The 26,898-nt window shown below is 32.9% G+C and overlaps 2 protein-coding genes across 2 annotated transcripts; one reads left to right on the forward strand and one right to left on the reverse strand.

Annotated features, from left to right (window-relative positions):
• Positions 1 to 499: 499 nt before the first annotated feature.
• On the reverse strand, positions 500 to 5,209 carry LOC25490848 (cell division control protein 6 homolog B). The gene is made up of 13 exons (XM_013604750.3): positions 4,831 to 5,209; positions 4,505 to 4,725; positions 3,527 to 3,601; positions 3,320 to 3,420; positions 3,084 to 3,190; positions 2,916 to 2,975; positions 2,691 to 2,764; positions 2,441 to 2,491; positions 2,283 to 2,332; positions 1,808 to 1,940; positions 1,012 to 1,260; positions 803 to 892; positions 500 to 686 (listed from the first exon to the last, which is right to left on the reverse strand). The coding sequence occupies exons 1-13, from the start codon at positions 5,045 to 5,047 to the stop codon at positions 654 to 656; spliced, it is 1,461 nt and encodes a 486-aa protein (XP_013460204.1). The 5' UTR covers positions 5,048 to 5,209; the 3' UTR covers positions 500 to 653.
• Positions 5,210 to 22,346: 17,137 nt separating this feature from the next.
• Positions 22,347 to 23,033, forward strand: LOC25490849 (pleckstrin homology domain-containing protein 1). Its single transcript, XM_013604752.3, has one exon. The coding sequence runs from the start codon at positions 22,412 to 22,414 to the stop codon at positions 22,856 to 22,858; it is 447 nt and encodes a 148-aa protein (XP_013460206.1). The 5' UTR covers positions 22,347 to 22,411; the 3' UTR covers positions 22,859 to 23,033.
• Positions 23,034 to 26,898: the final 3,865 nt, after the last annotated feature.

Here is a 26,898-nt window from a genome sequence, read left to right on the forward strand (position 1 = left end):
AATAAAATGACTCCAATGATAACTTTTGATTGGCTTTTGAATGGTATTAGTATTGTAGTCTTATAGTACTCTTTTAAATCCTGCCCCATCCATTATTCAATAATGCAATATAAACAATGATGTTTATATTGCATTTGACCGCTGTTTTTATCTAGAGAATTCAAATAATGTTTATTTTTTCCAATGTTAATTTACTATTTATATGTTCTTAAATGAAGGGAGGATATCTAGATAAAACATAAAACCCGTAAATGAATGGAGGATATCTATGACATAGAAGGTAGACCAAAAGGTTTGGCGTTTTTCAGGCCTATTTAGCCTAAAAAATTGAAGGTTTAAAATACTGTTAAAGATATTACTTTAACTTCAAATGTTGTTTATACCACAGTTTTTAGAAATTTATACTCCGTAGATAATGATGTTGATATTGCATTTGGCTAATATATTTTTAGGGAATTCCAATAATGCCTTTTTTTTGTTTTAAAGGAAAGAATCATTATTGTGTCAAGAAAACTATAATCACTTTATTAATGTGAAATCAAAGATATAATTCATGTTTACATCAATTGCTATATTTTTGTTCTAGAAAAAATAAATAAAATTCCTCTAACATCTCTTGCTTCTGAAAATGTTGCCAGAACCAATAAGCAGGATCACTGAAGACAATTTCGAAAAAAGCGGATTCCCTGCAATGAAATTCATTCAGGCGTCAAAACTTATGAGTAACTACCAATACAAGCACAATAATCTAAGGTAGTATAAAAATCAAATGATACAGTGGCTCAAGGGAATGAAAAATTACCTGCAACGCAAAAGTAATATCACCTTCATCTAGTTTTGGTGTCACTCTTCTCAATTTATCATCTCTGGATTGTCCTAGTTTAATAAGGCCCTGCAGTAATAATTTATGTATATCATTATATTACTGATCACCACTTTGCCTCAAGAAAGCACTCTAATATAAAAATTATTTAGTGGCAAAAACTATATCAAGAAATTCATGACAGATACCTGGTCATTTAACACTCTGCACATGTTTGAAAATTCCATGATTCCAGCAGGGGGAATTAGTGATGATTTGCATATCTCCGCATAAGATTTATATAACTCGCCAAGGATTGAGTCTTTCTTGGCTCCACGGAAACGTTTCATCGAGGAGCAGAGTATAATTTGTTGATGATGTGGCAGAGATTGTATGGTATCCACAACTGGTGATCTATATGTTTTGGACAATGCAAGAGCCATATGATCAATCCTTACCTGCAATCAATTTTGAGGATCTTAGGCTACAAAAGGGAGAGGATTACATACGAACTCTACTTGTTTAGTAATCGTGTAACAATCAATTGATTGCAAACTGCTGAAGTAAAATAGTTAATTGAACCTATAACATTAATTATGCAGAATGCTATTGTGTAACTATAAGTTGCCTATATACCTTTTATGACAACCAGTAATATATATTTCATGCTGAAAGTTCTGCATCTACTTCAATAAATTTCATTAAATTCTTCTAAAATTAGACCACTAAAGTTTTTTTGAATAAGCCAGTATATATTAAAGCTCAAACTAAGCACAAGGTGTGCAAGAGAAAGTAAAGGAGATACAACCCACAAAACTTATGGTTAGGATCTTGGACCTCTAAAGTTAAGGAAATACATTCCAGCTTATTAAAGTCAAATGAGATGCATGATAAATGCAAAATTGTACTCATCCTTGAACTGTTGTCATTTTGGCATTAATGTAAATCCATCCATGGGAGTTAGAGTAACTATAGCAAACTAGAAACTAATCATTGAGCATTTACCATATCAAGTTCTTGTTTTTTAACATAATCCGGTGCTGTAGGAAGATTTTGTTCTGAGGATGATTTCTCTTCCAAAGCATTCAAATTGCAAGCAGAATCTCTAATTTCTGCTTCTAGCATCTCTATTGCACTCCTGAAAAAATATACAAAAATATTCATTTCTTAGATTTTGCTAAATCAAATATTTTTTTAAAATCTCCAAATGCAAGACACCTGATATGTTATAGGTCCAAATTCAAATATTGCAACTTGCAATTGGAACACAATAAAAGAAAAAATTATGGACAAGTTATGCACATAATAAAGATCTCTTTCAATTAATCAAATAATTCAAGGCCTCTTTTGAACCAGGAACCAGGATTTTGAAAACAAGATGTCAAGTTTAAGCACTCAATCTATATGCAATAGACTGAATGTAAATATGCACTGATTTGTAATGGACATAAAAATCAATAATGACTAAAGAATGACAGACCTGCATATACAAAGAGCATTTCGCATATCTCCAGAAGCTGCAGCAACTTTCTGCAATGTGCATTGTTAATTAGACAAGATTACTTTGGAATTTAATGAATGTTAAACTTTACAAAATAAGCAAAAATAAACGTATCTGGACAGTGTTATTGTACTTACCCTGGCACATAGTTCCAATGCTTGATGTTGGAAGACGATGTAAGGAAGTTCCTGATGGTGAGACAAAATAGCTATTAATAAAAATACTCAAAGCAGAAATATTACTTTTAGTTCATGACCTACATTACAACTCATTATAACTCATAATTGCTGTCAATGAGTGGCAATGATATTTTTTAATAGGCCATGATATTCTCACAGTAGCAATATATCAAGCTAAAGTGGCACAACCATATAACAACAATCTTACATTTAGCCTTTCTTGAATAATCTTAAGGATCTGATCTTTAGTGTATGCCCGAAAAGTTACAACAGTAGGCTTGCCTGAAACGGATAAACGGAGTAATTAGAGCAAGGTCCAATGATGTGCACAAGTAGAGGACAGCTTCATTTTATAAGGTCATTTGAGACACAGTCCTTAATGAGTTGAAAATGAAATTGAAATTCTTTATGTAGACTGACTTGAATTACTCACAATTTAATGCAGTAAGCCTTGGAAGAAATCGATCGGCTAGATCAATTGCATTTGCTACACCTGTATAAACAAGCACAATAATTCATGATCATCAACAGCTCAAACTGTATTACAGTCAAGGGTACAGCAAGGATAGAAACAACATTTTAATTTTTACATTAAATTTACCTATAAGTATACATCTGGAAAATGGAAAAGTGGTAAGCATGAAAAGATCATGGAGCACAGCTCTGTCTTTGGTAATTAGATAATCTAATTCATCTGCTACTATCAATCTGTTACAATAGTGACATATTACTCTTTGTAAGCATACAAATTACATAAACAAGCAGTAATGCACAATCATATGTGGCTGACAAAGATATATGTACAAATCAAATCTAGGGCAAGAATATGTTTCTTACATCATGTTCAATGTAGGCGATTTATGAGAATACAAGTTCTGAAGTTGCTGTAAGGGTGTTCCTGAACCCTTTTTTCCCAGGGTTTTGTGTAACCCAAGTATCTGCCATAACATTCAGTGGGTTAGTCAACTAAGTAAGGTTTATTTTAGAACCTAGTCAACTAAGTGTTGTTAACTTTAATAAAATGTGCTTAGACATTACTATTACCTTTGTGAAAATATCAGATGTATTTGACAGCGATGTACAATTTACAGATAAAACATCGGGCAGCGGAAAACCTCCCTGCAAATGAAAATGTGTTAATGGAAGAAACAAAAATCAAAATACAGTGAGTGAGCATTTCAATTTAAGTGATCTACTAAAAGTGTGTTCTTCTTCCAGTTACACGAGATCATCAAATTACATATTATGAACAAGCATAACATATCACATTCGTTCTCTATGATTAATCAAGGGCCTCATTAAAAGGATCAACATGAGTGCATCAATCATAGTATTGGTATGTAACTATACAAATCAATCATAGTCTAATTAAACAAAAACACTTTCACTAGAGAATAACCATCAACATCAATGCATCGATCAATCAACTTAACACAACCCACATACTTCAATAAGCATGCCAATCAAATTAATGGTAAATGTAAATCAATTTTACTCTTAACATTCAACGAGTCCTCCATTCTTTTAAAACCATTACACCAATTTTAAAATGCAATTACAAAAGAGGGTTGATGTATCAAAACTCAGGATAGTTATTGGATGTAAGTGTAATCGTAATTAACATTGATTTATACATACACTAAACATCTGTAAAATCCTTCAAAACATTTTCACTAGAGTATAACTATCAACATCAATGCCGTCAATCAGTAAACTTAACACACCCTACAAGCTTTAATAAGCATGTCAATCAAATTACAAATTTTAAAACGATCATCTATCGAAATAATACAAGTGTAAAACTGATTTGCACATTAGTATTGAATACAAGTGTAAAACTGATTAATACTAATTTACACATGCAGTAAATATCCTTTAAATCTACAACACTATACAGCCTGTTAATTATATTTATATCAATCATGGTACTAAATTATTCGGCAAATCTACATCGCCATTTCAATCATTCAATTAATTTCAATATACACAAATAAATAAGTCTAGATATAGATATAGATATACCTCTGCAGCCCAATTGAGTAAATTCACTTTCACTTTCTCCATCGACAACGATTTCCCAGTACCAGGACAGCCACATATATAAAGACTCCCAGCTTTTTCATGCTCAACACACCCTTTACAAAACCCCAACACCACATTTTGCTCTTCCTCACGACACACCATCGTAGACGGTGCTGTAGACAAATGCAACACCTCCTTCACAATCCTCATTTGCTCACCATCTACAATTTCCACATCATAGCAATTAAAGCAACTAAAATTAATAAATAAATTAATTAATTAAAAAAAAAACATAAATAATTAGTTAATTGACTCACTGACTTTACCTTTGGGATTCCATTTGGATTTAAGTGATGCAGGTTGGATCGATTCGATTTGATTTTCATCGGTGATGATTTGACGAACAACAACGGATGAGACTGAATTTGGAGTTGCTGAGATGCAACGGCGGGGGGATTTGCGGGTGGGAGGAGAAGTGGTGGTGGTCGGGATGGGTGTGGCGGGAGATCTGAATCTGCGTTTGGAAGATGCAATTGAAGGCATTGTTGGTGAAAGAAACTAAGAAGAAAAATAACAAAGAATTGAAGAAAAATGAAGAAAGATGAAAGAAGAAAAAGAATGAGATTGAGATTGGAAATGGTGAAGAAGATTGAGGGATTTGTAGTTGGTGTGTTAAGCGGGAAAACATGGGCGCGTTGATTTCGTTTTCCCGCGATACTGTTTTCATTTCATTTGGGAAATTCATGATTCTTTTTCGGAAATTGTGTTTTTATTTCTTTTCTATTTTTCGGTGTATGAAATTTATTTGGTTTCTATTAATGAATTAAATTAAATTAAATTCTAAATATAGCGATGGGTTGCGTCGTTTTCTGTATGAAGGAAAAAATTTAAAAAATTGAGTTTACTTTTTTTGGGTCGCCTCTTTTTGTTGATTTTGTGTTTTTTAGGTAATGACTTTGAGTCGTTTCTCTAATTTTAATTTTAATGTTTTTCAGGTCTTGGTCAGTCAAAAAGAAATAAATGAAAAATGAATACTTTTTTGGTTGTCTTTTTTCTTATGTTTTGTTTGGGAGTTTGGAGGGGAGGGTTTTGGAAAAAAGAAAGAAGTAAGTGGAAGAAATAGAAGATATTGAGAGGAGAGCGCTTTGGAGATTAATTTTTACTCATAATAAAAAATCTCCCTCATTTGAGGAACTCAAAAATTATATTGCGGGAGAGTTTTAGGGGGTTATGGAGGGTTTATATAAATTTTTCAAATTCAATCTATGTTGTTATAATATTCTTAAAATTAAAAGTATATTAATCATAAGTATTATTTTATCATTCTCTAAAAAACTGTTCTTTCAAAAAATGTGAATTTTTTATCCTTTTTTCTATATATTTTCAACCCCCAAAACACTCCCCTCCAAACTCCCAAACAAAGCCCTAATTTTTTTGTTTTGGAAATGGCTTTGAGTTATTTCTTTAATTTTGATATTTTTTGGATGTTGTTTAAAGAATATATATATGCATTCGGTCAAAAGACAAATAAATGAAAATGAATAAATGGTGTCAAAAATGAATGAATAAATTATTATTATTTAGATGATCGAAAATGAATAATTACTCAGCATGCTATAAAAATACATTACTACTGTATTAATATATCAGTCATGTGAGCATGACTCAATTAGTAGCTGCTAGAACAATATTATGTATGGACCAGGGTTTAAAGAATGCATGCATTTAGTCATGAATAATTTTAAGAAGTAATTCGACTTAAATCGTTAATGTGTTATACAAAATGACAAATTATTTAAAAGAACTTAAATTTGATTTTCATATGAAATAGTTGTCGTGTTATACAAAATGACAGATTATTTAAAAGAACTTAAATTTGATTTTCATATGAAATAGTTGTTGTCCATATTTTTCTTACCCTTTAACCGAAATTCATATATTATTATGACCCTCTTCTCTCTTTTTTTTTTTAAGGATTATGACCCTCTTCTCTTAATAATATTTTTTTTAATGTAATCATAGAAAAGATCCTTAGAACATTGCTATCTCACTTTGATCACTAAACAGATGATTTGAATGGTATGAAGATTGAAGATCTTCAAGGAACACTTCAAGCTCATGAGATGAAAGTTACTGAAAGAAAAGATGAAAAATAAGAAGAGCAGGCACTGCTTGCAATATTCAAAAAAGGAAGAATCCAGTAAAGAATTACGGAAGAAAAAAAGGGAAAAAGTCAACAAAAGATAAGCAGAAGCAATATGAGACTTCCAACAATTATGGAGATTCTTCCAAGGCAATGCTGGTTTAACAAGGATATAAAATTTGGTCACACTGCTTTAATTGTGATAAGTATGGTCACATTGCTTCTGAATGTTGGTTTATCAAGCATAGCAAATCAAATAACAGGAAGCAAATGTGGCTCAAAAATATTTTAATTCAAATTTTGACACAGTCATGTTGATGGCCACGCTCAGTGATGAGGAATCATAACCAAGTTCGGATACTTGGTAGTTTGAGACTAGTTGTTCAAACCATATGACTAGAAAGAACGAATGGTTAACTAAATTTGATGGTATCAAGGAAACCAGTGTAAGACTGGCATATAACAAGACGACGAATGCACAAGGTATGGGGAATGTAACCATACAAGGCAATGATGGAAAGAGAGCACGGATAGAAAAGGTGTTCTATATCCAGACATGAAATGCAATTTGATGAGTGTTGAATAACTGATAAAGAAAGGTTATTCAGATATTGTGGGGAATGACACCTTGAAATTGTTCAATCCTGAGAATAAGCTTATTATGAAATAAAACATGACCAATAATGGAAAGACCAGCATAGTAACAAAAGAAACAAAGTGCTTTCAAGCAACAATGATAGACCAGGTAGTTTATCCATGGCATAAAATATGTGGTTGTTTGAACAACAAAAGTTTGTGTCAACTAAGATAAAAAAAATATGGTGGTTGGTGCACTTACTATGAAAGTTCTTGAAGACTCGATTAGCATCTGCTTGCTAGGCAAGCAACCCAGATTAGCTTTCAATCCAAATCTATAGAGGTACCTACGTATAGTGGTAACATGCACTTTATCACTTTTGTTGATGAATATTCCAAGATGTTGTGGCTATGTCTGATAGAATCAAAGAGTAATGCTTTAGAAATTTACAAAGAATTTAAAGCATTAGTTGAGAACACAATATGGTAAGCAACTTCAGATTTTCATGACAAATTGAGGTGAAGAATACACTTTAAAAGAATTTGCAGCTTATTGCACGAGCCAGGGGAATAATACATGAAGTCGCAACTTGATATACTCCTCAGCACAATGCACTCGTTGAGAGAACAAATATAAGTATGCTTGATATGGCTAGGTTTATGATGAAAGAAAAGAAGTTACCACATGAGTTTTGGAGTTAAGCATTGGATACTGTAGCTTACATATTGAATAGATGTCCCACTAAGAAGATAAAAACTCAAGTTCCTGAACAAGTTTGGTCAAGAAGAAAGTCATCGGTTGCTCATCACAGAGTAGTTGGTTCTTTATAATGTAAGTGTATCCCTTATGCTATAAAAAAAAATTAGAAGACAACAGCGAGCCTATAATCATTGTAGGTTATCACAAAACTTGGAGCATACAGACTACTCAACCCGTTAACAATGAACACTGGGACTGGAAAAAAAATGAATACAATGTCTCTACTAAGAACATTGTAATTGAAGAAAGCCACACAAATAAGGAGCTCACTATCACTAAAAGTAGTGAATGAAGAAGTGAACTCAGATGAAGGTCAAAACATCAATGTAAGGTCACACAGAAACAAACTGATTCCTATAAGACTAGTAGATTGACAACTTATTTCTGATGATGAGATAGGTAGTGATGGTGAACTAATGAATTTTGCAATGCTAGCAGATGTAGAACCAATTTATTACATAATAGCAATGCAAGACAAAGCCCAGAAGGAAGCCATGATAAAATAACCAAAGTCAATTGAGAATAATCAAACATGTGAACTAATCAAGTTACCGAGCGGTAATAAATCTATTGATGTTAAATGGATTTTCAAGCTAAAACTGAACCTTTATGAGAAGATTGAGAAGCACGAACCTAGACTCGTGACCAAAGGATTCTTACAAAGTGAAGGCTATGAATAATGAAGTATTATGGGTAGTTGCAAGTCATGAAACTATCAGGCTAGTCATTGTAGTAGCAACTAGCAAATCCTAGCCTTTGTATCATTTAGATGTGAAATCAACTTTTCTAAACGGTCTTCTTGAAGAAATTGTGTTTATCAAACAACCGCTTGTATTTAGTATCAGATGTAAAAAGGATAAAGTCTACAAGCTAAACAAAGGCTTTATATGGCTTGAAGCAAGCACCTAGGGCATGAAAAAAAGAAAGGAAAGAGTATTTATGGAATAAGAATTCAATCAAATATCTTGATGGGCGTGGTGTTTATGTGAAAAGGAGGAGACGAAACATGTTTACTGATCATATGCGTATATGTAGATGGTCTTATGCTAACTGGTAACAATGATATGGGAATTGAAGAAACTGACAACAATGATTAACAGTTTAGAAATAGGATGGTAATATGATAGACTTTCATATCGACGGTGGGCACCCGTTATAAATCATTTGCAAGAAGCTGTGGAAATGGCTGATTGGTGAAGCAAGTCAACTCATCAAAATGTTGTTGAGGCAAAATCCCAAATTAATTTTAAAGATAATAAACAAATATGATTATAGAATTAATGGACTTTGATTAATTCCTTGGTATTTAACTTGTGCTCTTGAGTGTTTTACTAAGACAGGAACAAGGTTTAAATCATACCAAGAATCAAGAAATCAAAGGACATTTGAATTCATGATCTAACACTGAGGTCAGAAAGTTAGATCAGAATGTTGCTCGAAGATCAGAATGTTCAAGCAGAGATCAGAAGGTTGTTCTTATACAAGCCAAGAATCTCAAGAACTTTGATCAAGGTCATGCAAGGCACATGTGACATGGATATATGTCCAGGAAAGTACATTTGCATGGATTAATCAAGCAATAAAGGCATATACAAGGATTATGTCAAAAATGATATCCAATGTTCATTTAAGACTATGAACATTGATGTACTAGGAATATTCCACAAGGGAATATCATCCTAGATGTTAATATCACTGCTCTTCATTATTGTTTCACTAATAGGATTTGATTACATCAAAGGTAGTCTTACAAATCATCCTAAGTGAAACAGATGGAACATTCTGATGATCAGAATGTTCAGCTCAGCACATGCTTACTTTATGAACAGTACAGTAGGTGAAAAGCAAAAAGCAAAAGCAAAGCAAATCTGTACTCTTCAACAAGAGATAGACACATATGGGAGTTGGTATAGTACAAGGACCACACAATCCCTCAAAGCATGGGCATGAAGAGGCAGAATTCCACTATATCTTCCTGCACCAGTCCCAAGGCAAATCTGGGAAAGGAACATTCTGATGTATGTGAAAAGCTCATACATTAGTCATTGTCCAGAAATTCATATGAAAAGCATATGTAACGCCCATAACTTCATGTGTTCATTCATACATGATGAACCCAGATGAAGATCATCATGAACACAACAACATTCTGATGTTCATCAGAGATCAGAATGTTTGCCCAGAATTTCAAGTTAAAGCTTGTGGGACCCAGGACACATGGCATAACACCATTGGACACCCTACAACGCCTATATGAGCCCAAAGACTCTATAAATAGAGATCAAGGCCTTAGCAAAACTTGCACCATTGCAAAGCATACAAGAAAATAACTTGATTTTGTTTGAAGCTCTTGCAATTGAAATTGATCAATCTCTAAGGCTCTTGTCTCCTTAGTGCACATCAATACTCTTTGTTATCTCGTGCAAAGATAAGTTTCTTCTTCCTCCTCCTCTGTTCGATTCTCAAACATTCAAACTCCACACAAATTGCAAAGCATACAAGAAAAACAACCTGAGGTTGTTTTGAAGCTTTAGCATCTGAATTGATCATCACTGAAGATTCTTTAATATCTTCTTGTAGTGTAAATCAATTCTTTCTATTATCTCTTTAAAGATAACACTTCCTTCCTTTCTTCTCTTGTCTGATTTCAATCATTCAAGCTTCAAACATCTTGTAAAGTCTCATCTAGCTTTAGGGGTACTAAAGTGTTAGTTTGAGGTAAAGGTGCAAAACTCTAAGTGGGTAACTTAGCAAGAAGAAAAGAAAGTCTCATCTAGCTTTAGGGGTACTAAAGTGTTAGTTTGAGCAGAAGGAGCAAAAGTTTAAGTGGGTAACTTAGCAAGAAGAAAAACAAATCTCATCTAGCTTTAGGGGTACTAAAGTGTTAGTTTGAGCTGAGTTTGTAAAAGTCTAAGTGGTTAACTTAGCAACAGGGTGCAAGCCTGCTGAGGCTTAGAGAATACAATTGTTGTAATTGTTCAGGTGAACAAGGATTGTAAGGTGCAGGATTTGAGAGGTTATCTCAAGCATCATAGTGGAAACTCTCACAAGATTGTGAGGAGTGGACTAGCCCACATTGGGTGAACCACTGTAATTCTCTGTGTGCTCTTTCCTTCTTCTCTATACTCTTTAACTACAGTATACACAACACACACTTGCACATTTACCTTATTAAACAGTTTTTGTTTATGAACTTCAGAATGTTCTGAAGACAGAAAGTTAACTTAACTATTCCAAGTAAACAACTTGAGAATCACTTTGAGTTTCAGGATAATTTTTAAAGGGTCACAATTCAAACCCCCCTTCCCTGTGACCATTTTATCTACTTCAATTGGCATCAGAGCCTGCCTCTATGGGTTGAGCACTTAACAGTGTATGAGGAAAAGATCCAGAAAGAAGTAATGTCAAAACCTGCAAACCAAAGTGCACGTCACATATGCAACAATGTGAGATACTTCAACAGTAAAATTCCTCTGAAGAAGAAAATGCAAAGATGACAACCAGAGATGATTTTGAAGAAGAAGTCATCTCTTCTTCAAAAACCATAACAGTAGTTAAGTTTTGATGAAACCTACAAACCGTTTTAGTTAAGTTTTGATGAAAAATCTAATGCCTCTTCATTTGTTTTTTAGTCTGCTGAATATGTGCATTTTCTTGACAGAATTATGTTGTAACAACAATAAACAAATAAATATTCGGAGGGGTAATTTGTGGTTTATCACCTAAAAAAGTCTGAGTTGAATATGATACTAAATGTGCCTCTACTGTTATGGTTGTTGAAGGAAAATGAGTTTGTCGAAAATGCAAAATAAACCGCAATGCAATGATAGTTTTGGTTTTCATGTGACGATTGTAATACTTGAGTTTCCTAACAATGCTCAATGATTTCTTTCTGCTGCTACTGTCTAGGACCAGAAAGAACTTTTACTCATATATATCCAATTGTATTGAACAACAACTCACCATGACACAAGCTCTGCAACATTATTTTGTCCATATGAAATTGAGTTTTTATGTATCCAATTGTACTGAACAATGGTGTTTTCTTCATAAAGGTAAAGAATACGTCATAGGACCTGCATCAGTATCTTAATCAAAGGTGTATGAGCTCAATAGTTTGTTAGTCCCCTATAGTTGTTAAATTGATAAATGATGTTTTCTTAACTTTTTATAGCGAAAAAATATCATGTTTGAGATGAGGAGAGCAGTTAATGTGCCATTTGTCTCATTTAGTACTCATGGCTCTCAAAATGTTATTTATATTTCTCTTAACTGGGGATGAATGTCATGTGTTCTTTGGCTGCCAATATGCCGATGAAGTATGATGAGTGGCTGGTCTTTGGCAAAAGAAGCAGAATTTCATCATGAGGTGCTGTTTTTTTATTTTATTTTAAGTTTTCTTTCCTATTATGCAGGGACTGTATGTGCAGGATCAGAAAACCTTTGCACTGATGTTTTAGTGCACATGGCGTCGTTGAAATGAAAAAGTCTGGCACAATCAAACAAAGAAGCAACAATTTCAGTTCAGGACACGCATGAAGTGCAATCTGATTGACAGCAGTTGCACGCTAAGCACACAGCATCAGCTGCAAACAGTAGCACTGACAATTTTAGCAGCACTATTGGAGTTCCATGGTGGACTAAGCCAGCAAATAGAGATATAAAATGCAATGTCAACAGAACGTCTCTTTCACAGTTACCATATTTATCATATAACCATATAATCTTCATAACCTAAAGAGTGGCGATCACCGCTATTTCGGAACAAATTTTTATTGTGTTATTCTTCAATGCAAAATCACCGATATTTAGGACGAGAATTTTACTTTGTTATTCTTCAGTGTAAAATCACCGCTATTCAGGAACATATATTTTAACTGTTATTCTTTAATGTAAAATCACCGCTATTTAGGCTAAAATTTTTACTCTCTTCAATGTAAAATCATTTCTATTTAGGATAAGATTTTTACTGTGTCATTCTTCAATATAAAATCACCGCTATTTAGGAACATATTTTAACTGTGTTATATGTCTTATTCTTCAATGTAAAATCACCGTTGTTTAGGATAAGAGTTTTACTTTGTTATTCTTCAATGTAAAATCACCGATATTTAAGAACATATTTTAACTGTGTTACCGTATAGTTCAAATAATATACCTAAACTCTTAAACAAGCATTTTACATTATGAGTCATATGACTAAACCATAGCAGAACTCTGCGAAACAAGCGTTATACGTACAAACATTGATTATCGTAATTTCCAATACATCCATTATCTCAAGAATGTTACCATGTCATTGTATATAAAATCATGACTAATATCATGGCTGCAACTATGCGTAAAGTGCAGCTAATATCCTAAATAGCGGCGATTTAACAACTGATGCGGATTTTTGTGCAAGATAAATTCAGAAAGCATTAGATTTTTCATTTTCGTCTACCTTATAATTCATGTCATTGTATAAAAAAAAAACATTTGTGAAACCAGGTTAGCTATGCGTAAAGTGCAACTATTATCTTAAAAAGTGGCGACTCTAAAACCATTGCAGTTATTGTGCTCAGAATATTTTCAAAAAACATTTGCCTTTTCATAAAGGTAAAGAACAATGGTGTTTTCTTCAACTTGGTGCTCAAGGAAATTTAATGTGACACAATCGTTGGGAAGTTGGATGTACTTAAAGAGAAAAATATGATTGTCCTAATAGCATGCAACTTACTTTTCTATATAGTTCTGATATGCTAAGATATACTCACGAGTTTCAGTTGTTACAAGGCTTGAGGTGGTTTTATCAGTACAAGAGAGGTGATGTTGCCTAACAAGAAACGTAAGACTAATGGAGGTGGTCGTCCATTGTCTGATATTAGCAACGGTGAGCAAATTCTAATCTGTTTATATTTTTTAACCGATCATAATGTTAGGCTGTTTGTAACTTAAAGTATGTGCATGAATATGCAGTTGATAACTCAATTCATCGCAAGAACGTTGCTCCAAAATCTCATCTAACTAGGATTTCCCCGGTTGCTCCTGGAAAATTTGTTATAACAAGTCGTATAAGCCATCCTATTTGGACGAGTATGCAACCCCATATGCTAACGAGAATCCGAATAGACGTATGTGCAACGATGAAATGAAGGAACCTTATGTTCATGAACCAGTTTCAGGTATGGTTGGAAGCATTTTGTCGATTCTTGGTAATTTATTATTATATAAATGTATGTTGATTGTTTTGTCTAAAATGCGTTATTTGTGGTGCAGTACACTTCAAATGTTGTTTACAAAAGATTTTCCACAATGTACCAACATAAACTCAATTTTAATTGTATTTTATTAGTCACATTGTATTGGTACTAAAGCACCTTTTTTATTTATTTATTTGAATGGTGTATTTGCCGTCAATATGACCCGTGCGGCAGCACGGGTGCAAGGTCTAGTATTAATAAAAACAACGAACACCCTTAAAAAATCAAATACAACTACCAATACTATCCAATTTTAAAGAACAATTTGTAAAATTATGCATGATAAAATCACAAGAAAAAAAGCATAAATTAGAAAATTTGTGTTATACCCTGTTTTTGGACCTAAAAATACTGGGCCCAATTTCATTTCAAACTTTGTCAATTATCAAATTTCAACTGCCCAGTTCAAATTGTCTCTGCCTCGCAGTATTTTCAATCACAATTTTACCTATGTTTTTCTTGCATAAAACCTTTCGAAATGTCTTTACTTGTCTTGTAAGTCATTCAAAAGTGTCTCTGAATCATTACATTGCTTTTTCTACAGTTTATTTCAAAATTTGCAAAAAGTCGTACAGAAGGGTATTTTGGTCATTTCCTGCAGTGGGACCCATTTTCATCCTTGTGACGGTCTCTGAGTCTTTTCAGATTGATTTTTAACATTTCATCAGTAAACCTTGTTAAATTCATTTCAAACTTGCATCTGAGTCAGTGTCAAGTCAATTTGAATCTGTTTAGGTCATTTTTAGCCCTAGGGGCATTTTGGTCATTTCACACAAAATTTCGGCATAGAGAGGTTACTTTGAAGTACCTCATTTAAGCCATTGGTTCGTTTTAGTCCGTTTTGTCAATTTTATTTTTTGTTTCGCTTTACGTTTGGTCAAATTACGTTTTTATTCAATTTTATTTTTAATTGCATTTTGGTCCCACAATTGAGGTCCCAAAATTGCATTTTTTGTCCAAACAGTTTTTAATTCCATTTCAGTCTTTACTTTCATTTTTCAGTCCAGTCCATATATTTTTCAAATTTGCAAACAGGTCCTTCAAGGCAAATTACAGGGCAGCGCCCCTTTTTCAGTCCAATGCCACATGTCAGCTTTCTAATGGTCCAATCACTCACACATCAGCTATAAATACTGTTCACAGTGCCACATAATCCAGATCCATTCATTGCAATGCACATCACCAAAAACAGATTCCCACTTTCTCTCTCTTTTCTGTTAGATCAAAACAAAAATTTCTCAAGAACACAAAGAACCCTAACCGAAATTCATCATCAATTCTCAGAGATTCGTGTACGAATCTTCATCATTGAATCGATTCCACCGCAATACAAGGTGCGAATTCCTCACCGGAAGTGAAGAACTCAAGCACCGATCACGGTGGGAGAAGAAGAAGGGAAAATCGAATCTGTACAGAGGAACGAGAAACAACAGAAACGCAAGCACGCGAAGAACGCGAAGCAACAGAAACGCGGAGCAACAGAAACCCAAGCACGCGAAGCTGAAGCAACAGCGATCGAAGCAGAAGCAACAGAAACGCAAGCACGCGAAGAACACGAAGCAACAACGCCAAGCCAAGAGTCACCGCAATCGTGAGTTCGAAGTGCCAAAGAGGTAACCGCCGTCGTTCTCCCTCTTTTCCTTTCCGTTTTCTTAAGTTTTTTCATCAAGGTTCAAGTTTAGATCTACTCCGATTCAAAACTCTTTTGAAAAATCTAAGCTCGGATTCGAGTAGTATACAAAAAAGGATGTTCAAAAACGTAAAAAGTTTTTGAATCGGAGAAGTTTCGAACTCCGGCGCGGAGGCGCCACCGCCGTCCGCCGCGCCGGAAAAGCCATGTGAGCCGGAGAAGGCAACCGGAATCCTAGAGAGAAGTGAGAGCTTCTCTCACTAGAGGGGAGAAGAGAGAGAAGGAAAAGAAAAAATGAAAAAAAAACCGAATTTGAAGCATATATATAGAACATTGAACCGGTCCGGTTTATTTTCGGTTCTTCCTTTTCTTTCTCAGCCCCTGGATCAATCCAACGTCTCCTGTGCAATCTGAGTTTTGTGTGTTGGGCTTTAGGTTTGGGCTTAGTTCTTGTTGCGTTTCTTTGTTTTTCTTGCTATCTGCACCATTCTTTTTGCTATCTGAACCTGTTTCTTGCTCACTTTTTTTTACAAAAAAATTCCAAAAATTACTACATGTTTTTACCATTTTCTTGATGATTTTTAATGATATTTTGCTTGCAAACAACTGGTAAAAATATGTGCATAGGTCTCTTGTTCAATTTACTTCTCTAGTTAGCTTTTTTCATGATTTTTAGGTTGATTCTTGTCCTAAGAATTTTGGTGCATAGCATGGCTAATTAGAATGCATTTTCATGATAGACGTGATGATAATCCAATGATTGTGTCACTGTTTTCATTTGATTTATACTTGTTCTTGCATTATAGGCCATTTGTTACACATTGTGCTTGACAAATTCTCATGTTTTTACCCCTTTTTATTGCATATTCATTTGGTGCATCTTTCATCATTCCCATTATATTTTTCCTTGTTTCACTAACATTTTGTTCCTCATGTGACTTCACTCATAGCATTTCACTATCTCCTCCACTTTCTTTAGCTTAGCATTTATTTTTGCAAATTCTAATTCATTCGGTGATGTAATTTGTTATCATTGGTTTGTAGCTTGGCAAAGAGGCCATAGAATGTATTTAGGCAATTCTTGTAATATGGACTATGGACACTACGGCGCACCGGCACGCACACACTCACCCTAGATGTATGCCTAGGATTGCATGTGTAGATGTATGGCTAGGATTGCATGGTTAGATGAATGCTTAGGTTTAAACACTTAGAGAAAATCCATTTTTTTTCCAAAAATGTGCAAACAAATTCGCTTCAAATATTTTTCATAAAAATGGAGTCAAAACTCCAACAATTTTTCATCTTTTATTTTCTTAATAAAATTCTCAAATAAATCTATTCATTTAGACTTTTTTTTGCAAAATCACTAAACAAACCCCCACTTTTTTCATACTCTAATGCTCATGAAGCCTCTCAATCCCTTTCTTCAAAATCATTTTCAAAATTTAAAATCAAGCAATTAAAACAAAAAACAACAAGTCTTTTTAGCAAGAACTACGCCGGTTTTGATCCCGTAAAACGGTACGTAGGCAAGGGACTTTAACCCCTCCAAGCCGAAATAAAATCAAATTCTACTTCTCCTCACCCCCATTCTTCACTAATCACACCTTCATTTTTTTTACAAGTAGGCAATAAAAATAAAGCGTAGAAATAAACTTAGGAGAACGGTTCTTATGGAGTACCATAATCGCTCCGGGTGCCTAACACCTTCCCTCAGCGAAAACGACCCCCGAATCTAGAACTTTTTAAGGGTTTTTCTCCTTTTACCCTTCCCAAGAAAAAAGAGAGATATCAACGGTCAAAAGGTTCAAGTCCAATTAATGGCTTGGCACCCAAAAACCATGATAACAATTTGTAACAACTTTTTTTGCTTAAAAAAGTTGCTTAGGCACTTAACAATTTTGATATATAAGATCATTTTTTTCAAAAAGAAAAATAAGATATTTTTTTTCAAAAAGAAAAAAAGGAAAATATTATGAAATTTATAACAATACTTTTGGCTCCAAAATTTTGATTATGAGACTTAACAACTTTTATATATGATGACTAGCGAAAAGATCGACACTCACGCTTCCGTTTATCCGCTTTTTTTATTACACTAATACGTGTTAATTATGACCGGTATTTTATATGAAATTTTAATTTTGATTAAAATTATAAGGAAAAATATTTGTGATTTTCAAATTGTAATAAACCCAAAAAAAGATGTTTATATTTTTCAATGATTTATATATGATGATTAGCGAAAAGATCGACACTCTCGCTTCCGTTTATCCGCTTTTTTTATTACACTAATAAGATATTATAAAAAAAATTAGAGATAGGAGATAGGAGACAAAATTTACATGGATATAGTAAGTAATAAAAAAATTAGTAAACAATAATAATTTTTTTTATTCATATTGATAGAGATAGGAGACAAAATTTACATAGTAAGTCTTGCTTGGGATGGTTTAATGGTAGTTTTTACATTTTCGCTTTCCCTTGTAGTATGTGGAAGAAGTGGACTCTAAGAGGACTACTAATTGAGTTAAGGGATCAAAATGTCTCAATTGTTTTTATTTTATAGCTAAGTTCTTCCATTTTTTAACTATTAAATTTTGTTATTTTATTAATATAACTAAATACGTGTTAATTATGATCGGTATTTTATATGAAATTTTGATTTTGATTAAAATTATAAGGAAAAATATTTGTGATTTTCAAATTGTAATAAAACCAAAAAAAGATGTTTATATTTTTCAATGACAACATTAATTTTTTATTTTTTTTTTGTGGTGGCCGGGGTTTGAACCCCAGACCTTGCATATATTATGCATTGTCCATACCAACTGAGCTAAGTTCACAAAGACAAGGACAATGACAATAGTAATTTAACAAATATAATATAAATTATTATCTTTTTTAATATCACCAACAATATAGCATTAATGGAAAATTTATTTAAAGGTATAATTGAAATATAAAAAATTCAGACCAAAATCTCTCTCCCTTTCATTTATAGTATAAATAATATTGTTCATATTTGTAGTGGGATATTTCCTATTTTAATGGAATTTAAAATAATATTATCAAAGGATAAAATAGTAAATAAAATAGTTTAAATGAAGAGTAAAATAGATAATGAAAAAGTCATCCCAAACTCTTGTATTTTATTTACATATAGTATAGATATATATAAGTTAATTTTTTTTAAAGAAAGACATTTTTAATAGTTGTTTTGCCTCAAAAAATGTGCTTAGGAGACTTACCATGTTGATAACCAACAACAAACCACCAATACTTCAAATTTATGTGCTACATGAAACATACTCATGTATTATATGAGGATATAAACAACAACATCCAATAACCACATCTTTATGTGTTAACATGTTCATGTGTTATATAAAGATGTAGATAGCAACAATTAATGATTGCATATTCACGTATAACATGATATATGCTCATGTATTACATAAAAATATAGATGAACAATCACCAATATCTAATGACTTGCAACCTACATGATTTACATGAAGGGTACAAAGAACGAACAAGAAACAAAAAAAAGATAAACTTTGAACTCGAAACTCATGCTATGCACAAAAGATACTCAATCAAGGAGAAGTGTGGAGAATAATATGCCTAATATCTTTTGAAGATTTTAAATTTAGATATAAATATATTTTAGATTTAAAATAAGATGTTATTTTTGTAAAAGAAGAAGAAGAATAAGTTATTATGATTTATAATTTATATTTTTGTTTAGAATATTTTTAGGATTTGTTATTTATTTAATGATATCATTTAGAAACATGTTTTTTTATTGCAATTTAACTCTCTATATAAGAGTTAAAAAAAAAACCAAGAAAAAATAATCCAGAAAAAAAACTTTGTTACTGTGCACATCACTACTGATAGATTTTTGGCAAGTGTACCAAATACTATCGAAGTAGTAAAAATATCGTTCCACAAGGATTGATTTTAATCTCAATAATTCAATTACGTTGTAAATTAGGATGTATAAAGGTTCTTTTAATTTGCCGCTAGGCAGTTGATTGGTTTGTTTGCATAAGCAATAACAGAAAATAAAGATTGGTTTAAGAATAAGAGAGAGATGAGTTTAGGTCTTTCGAATCATTTATGTTCCCCTAATTGGTATATTGCACCTATTCTTGTGAATGAGTCCCTAGTTTTACGATAGTTAACAAAATAGTCCTAATCAATCCCTTGAGTTAGGACCCTCTTCTAGGGTTACAGCCCCTAATTCCTTAGGTGGTCTAAATAACCGTCGAATGTTTAAGCACGTTAAGCTAATATCACTAATAAAGGATTATCCATTCCTAGACTAACCATGTTTATTAGAACAATTCAATTAGGTCTAAGTCGAAAGCTATGGTCAGTAGTCATTCGTTCTCACTAAATCATGTTTATATTTGATCAGGATATAAAAAGCATTAAGAACAATTGAATTGAATAAAAACTAGATTGTCATTCACAAATAATAGAGTTTCACAGAAACATGAATCAATTAGGGTTACAAAGAATCATCTCAGACCTAACCTCTAATGGATTTAGCTACTCATAATGGTGTTTACAAATAACATAATCATTAGAGGAATCAATACATACATGAATTGGTAAAAGAGTGAAGAAATCGCCCTTCTAGCCGTCTTGTAGTCTCAAAATTGCACTTTGCTCTCTCCAAATCGTAACCCTTGTGTTTGGAACTGACTTCAACTTAAATAGGCAAATCTGGATGCGCGCAAAATCGCGCCACGGTTGGTAAAATCGCACCACGATTTCTTTAAAACCCTAAATTCCTTCCAGATCCTTCCTTAAAATCGTAGCGCGCTGCTAAAAATCGTACCACGATTTCAGCAGCTCAAAAACAAGCCTCTCTGGTCAAAAATCGCGTCACGGTAGTGAAAATCGTGACACGATTTGTTGCTTTCAGTTCTTCTAAAATCTTTGCTTTTAACACCCCTGAATACTCCATATTGTACAGAACTCTAACAAAATTGTCAAAATAAATCCTAAAAATTACGTAATGACAGCATGTCATCAACTACTTTCCTTAAAGTTTTCAAATTGTTGTCTACATGTTTCATCATCAACCTTGATAAAATATTGACAAACAAATAATAGGTTGTGACATCTCTGGGGTGCTCCAAAGACAACAAGCTACTTCAATAAGATGAACGCTAATCATGGGCGTGTTCCCAAATTGCGACAAAGAAGAACATATATTTGAGTTGAAGAATTGAAAAAGACGAGAAACATATATGTCGAAGAAGATGAGCGTGCGCGCGCGCGCACACACACATATATATATATATATATAATTTAAATGAGGTTATAAACCATTATTAAACATGGAAACCAAGGCCTACGAATTTTAGAAATACCATCGGTACTAAGGTGGGGTTCCAAGGAGGCAGTATTAGAGTCTCTATGATCATAAGTGATATGAGTTAATACATGGGTCCATAAATCGGTGCCTAAGGGAATTACATCATTGTATGAAAGCATGGTTGATGAAGATATTTTGAGGTTTTATGAGCAGACATGAATGGAGTGTTGCATGGGTGACTTGAAAAAAATTTGGACCAAGAAATTTCATAGATAAAGGCATAAAAGAGCTTAGGGTTTTGAGAACTGAACTTTTATAGTGAAGCACTTGAAAGTGTGTAATAATGAAACGACTAGTCTTGAGATTTCTAAAGGGGTACACATACTAATTGGCGTACTTTGGCATAAAATTCAAAAAATGCAACTCTTAATTAGACTCGTGACGTGTGAGACACACAAGGAGGAAAACTTTAGCTCGTATAAGAGATATAACCTTTGGACGGTCCAAGTTGTCAAAAAATGCAACTTTTGGTCATTTGCCAACAACTAATTCTTGGGGGCATTTGTTACTAACGAAATTTCAACTTGTTAAAGCGGCTAGTAAATCAACAAAAGTCAAAATTTCAAGAGAAGTACGTGAAAACATGACAAGAATAGAGAAATCAACAGAAGAGATAACTTGCAAGCGATATAGGTATAACACATCAGACTTCAACGTTATTCCTAGTTATGCGGTTAGTTGGGAAGAGGATCTTTCAAGCACATGTTATATATACATAGACATTAATTTGGCGGAGTACTAACAAATGAAGAACGAAATGTTAAGAATGTGTTGATCCATAACACACGATTTCTTGAGACCAGCTCAAGGGAGTAATTTCCACGATCGTGTCCTGTCACCAAAGACGAAATTACTAAGTTTTCTTTCTCTATAAATAAGAGTTCTTATGAAAAATAATCAGTCGAATGCTTAATTTTTGAAGCCGACTCCTAATAAGTGGATTAAACTCATATTTACCAAAATTAATTTTACAAAATCAATTTAATCAAAATTAATCATTTCCTTTTTCTAACAATTTATTTGACACATTTAATAAATTAATAAGCCTTTAAAAAAACATTAGAATTTTTATTGTCAAAAGTTGGAGATACTATCATTAGTTGCTTAAGATTTAAGAACTCACTTCACACAAACACTTGTTTCTAGAGAGAGAGAAGGATGGAGAATCTATGGCGATCAGCAACAGGCCAAGAACCAAACCCATCAGACTACACCGGAATCCAATTCTGGTCAAACCCAGAACGTTCCGGTTGGTTAACAAAACAAGGTGACTACATCAAAACCTGGCGTCGCCGTTGGTTCGTTCTTAAACAAGGTAAACTCTTCTGGTTCAAGGAACCATCCGCCGCCACTTCTCCTTCCTCCGTCCCCCGCGGCGTCATCTCCGTCTCCACTTGTTTAACTGTCAAAGGTGCTGAGGATGTTCTTCATAAAGCTTCCGCTTTCGAGCTTTCGACGCCGCAGACTACGATGTTTTTTATTGCTGATAATGATAAGGATAAGGAGGATTGGATTAATTCTATTGGGAGAGCTATTGTTCTTGGGTCTAGATCTCATGCTGCTTCTGAGGTTATTGATTATAATAATCAATCTTCTGCTACTTGATGATCATCATCAATTTTTGAGGTTTACCCTCTTTGTATAATATGATTCTATCTTTGTTTTGAATAATTAACCCAGTTGTAAAAGTTTTTCTATTTGTTTTAATTTTCATTTTATCAATAAATTTTGTTACTTTTTTGCTTTTTGTTAATTGGGTTATGTTGGATTTTGGATATAATTTGGTTGATCTGATTGAATATATGGTGCGTGATTAGTAGTATAAAATTCTCATAAAAGTAATATTTTGTGGGAAAAAGGTGATTTTGGGGAAGTGCTTTATCAAACTGAAATTAATATAGTGTTTTGATTAGTGGAATTATCAATATAGTTGATTGGTATGTAGGATTTTGGATATTTTGTTGATCTGGTTGAATCCGTGGTGGGAGTGAGTGAGTGATCTAGTAGTATTAATTACTCCTATTTAATTCACACTAATAAGCTTTTGTGGGAACTAAGTGATTTTAGGGTAGGTTGTAGACTAAAGCCTGTTTGGCTAAACAACTTAGTTAAGCAATTATAACATGTGTATTTATTTATAGGAGAAAACTTAGTACAATTCCTTAGTGCTTTTCGTATGGTTCTTAACTAAAAATACATATTTTTTTGGATATAACAAACTTTGAGAAAATTATGGATTTGAGGAAATCATGGTGAATTTAGTTAAGAACCATACGAAAAGCACCTAAGGAATTGTACTAAGTTTTCTCCTTATTTATATAAGATATAAACTGTTTTGATAAGCTATTTTGTAGAGTTTACGGAAAGAAGCTGAAAAAAAAAACTCACTGACATCTCATAAGCTGTTTAAGCTCTTCAAAACATTTTCACATGTGCTTATGTAAGTAGATAAACTCATAATAAGTCAATACAAAGTGTTTTATGTGTGGTTTTCAATTATTTTTTCCTTCTTGATTATGACTTTATAAGCTAAGAGTTGATGTTTTGAGCTTTTCAAATACTCAGTTAAGCATATTCTGAATATTTTTCATTCTTGATTATAACTCTAATTGTGTTTTTCTCGAGTTATTAAGTGTAGTTTTTGTCAAAATCACATTGTACGATCCTGATTCTATCAAATTCGCTGTCAATCCAGACATGCACTAAGTGAGTTTGGGATAGTAGCGTGTAGACTACATAGTGAACTCTAATGTGGATGATGTGTTTTCTGTGTGTAACTGAGCAATTCAGGATTCAATTACTTTCCTTTTTGATTATCACTTTATTAGCTGAGGGTTGATGTTTTGAACTTTTAAAACCGAAATCAAATACATAGTGAATCATATTAGGATTTTGGATATTTGGTTGATCTGATTGAATCTGTGGTGTATGGGAGTTAATGATTTTGGGTATCAAATTCACACAATTAGGCTTTTGTGGGAACCAAATGATTTTGGGTAACTTGTTGACTAAGGACTGTTAGGAACTTATTAAGCATTTGTAGCGTAAGAGTCTGTTTGGATTGACTTATTTGAGTTTATCTACTGACATAAGTTTTGTGAGACTGTTTGCAAGAACATACGGAAGCAGTTTATGCCATTGTTCACAAGCTGTTTTCAGCTTTTTCTCATAAGAAATCAAGATAGCTTATGAAAACAGTTTATAGCTTATACAAAAACAATTTAAGTTTATTTTATCTTTTACTATAGAAATAGTTTACACAAAAGTGCTTCTCATGATAAGCGCTTGTGTTATAAGCTGCACATAAACTGTTTATCCAACATGGCCTAGGTCGTTATAATGTAAGTGCTTATGTATTTATATAAGCTGCACATAAACTGTTTATCCAAACATGGCCTAAGTCCTTATAATGTAAGTGCTTATGTATTTATATAAGCTATAAACTGTTTTCATAATCTATAAGTTATAGAAATAAGTTGAAAAATAACTTATGGACATATGGTAAGTTGTTTTTTAAGTTCTTCCTAACAATCTCATAAGTGCTTATGTCAGGAGAGAAACTAAAATAGGCCAATCCAATGTGTTTTGTGTGTGGTAGTGAGCATGTTAAGATTCAATTATTTTGCTTCTTGACTATCACTTTATAAGCTAATAGTTGATGTTTTGAGCTTTTCAACCTGATATTAAATTCATAGTGAGCATATTTATATTTGTACTAACTGAATTGCAGATGGAAATTTGCTTGATTAACTTCCTAGTCATGTATTTTTCTCTAATTTGTTTCATTGATTTAGTTTGTTGTATCATGTATGAATCAATGAGTTAGTTTCATCAATCATATATGGGTGAATGATGATTCCCCTCTAATAGGACACTCTCAGAGTCCTTATTATCAGTCATAGAGATTAGATAGATAATTCTTAGGACACTTGTGTAATGAAATGAGATGGTTGGTTGCATGAGGAATGATGTGCTTTGTTGCTAATTATTATTATGAAAGACTTTAAGCCAGTTTTGTCTCTGTTTTAGAGGAAGGAATCCTTATTATCACAACTAATGATGGTAATTAAGCAGTCTTGTCTTTTATCAGTGGTAAATAAGTGTGTTGTCAAGTTGGCATAGTTTGTTTAGCAGCATAATTATTGTTTTGAAAAAAACATGCTGGAAATTTGATGTTAACAAAGATATCCATGCTATCATTGCTTTGCATTGAGGTTTGGGTTGATACAATTATGAGTGATAATTGAGTTGGCATGCCTTGTTTCTTATGATAGGGAATTTGGTTTCTTCTGAATTCTGATATATTCCGTCCCTTATCCTGAAATATCAATTAAACACTGTTTGTTTCTTCTGATATACCTTATCCAGGAAATTTCACAATAATAATCACCAGTTTCGATAATAATAACAGAAAGGGTCGTGTTAACCAATGCCCTTATCTCCGGAACAATAATAATAATAGAAAAGGTCGTGCTAACCAATGCCTATACCGCCAGAACACTGGTTAAAGAAGTAAAACAAAAGAAAAGTTAAGTTGAAAATGACACTTTTTAAACTTTTGAGTAGTTGCATTCATTCTATGAAATGAAAGTTTCACTAACATTGCATTGAGTAGTGGAGTGATTCACTCCCTTGTAGTCTACCAATGCACAAAAACAGTTTTGAAGACATCTTGTAGATCTCTACAATACAATCACAAATAACATTTTCTTACATTGGAGCATATGCCAACAAATATATTTAATTAGTTGAATTATCTATAACCTAACTATACCCTAAAATAAGATATACTAGTACTAGTTAGTTGCAAGGTCTAATTCTTACTTTCTAGTTTCTTCATTGTTACTCTTCATGTGTTTTCTTCAAACACATTTTCTTTATTTCTTGTAATTGGAAAATTAAATAACAGGAACTACTTTTTTCTTCCAATCTTTATTCCATTTCCCAGTTATCGCTACCTTATTGATCCAAAATAAATTGAAGTTGAAGAAAAAATAACAGGAACACGTTTAATGTGTTTGGTACCACGGTGGCTAACAATGAACTTTCTGCTAACAATGAATTTGGAAAATTCATTGTAATACCAAACATGTATTATGTATATTCAATGAAATTACGGTACAACAATGATTTTATGTAATCCACCATAATATCAAACACACTTTAACTAATTGAAATGTTTTTTTTAAAAAAAAATTTAAAATAGATCCTCTAGCAAAGCTTCTGTTATACCAAACATGCATTACGTAGATTCAATCAAATTTCGGTACAACAATGATTTTATCTAATCCACAATAATATCGAACACACTTTTATTTTTTTTTGAACAAGTTAAAATGAGATATATATTAACAATAAAATAGTTTTGCTCCCTAGCACAAGGAGTGTCTAAAGAAGCAAAACAAAGTTACATCAAACATTTCTGAGGAATACAGTTATAAGCGAAAAATAAAAAACATCAGCCAAGAGCCGTAATCTTAACATTTTCCAAGAGCTGCACGGTCGAGTTGGCTTTATTAGCAAAGAGTCTATGGTTCTTTCCATTCCAAATGACCCAAATACTACAAAGCCAAATCAAATGTAAGAAAGACCGGCTCGGATCCTAAGCTAAATCAAACACACTTTAATAAATTGATTTATTATTT

The sequence above is a fragment of the Medicago truncatula genome, chromosome 3 (assembly GCF_003473485.1).
Source record: "Medicago truncatula cultivar Jemalong A17 chromosome 3, MtrunA17r5.0-ANR, whole genome shotgun sequence".
NCBI lineage: Eukaryota > Viridiplantae > Streptophyta > Magnoliopsida > Fabales > Fabaceae > Medicago > Medicago truncatula.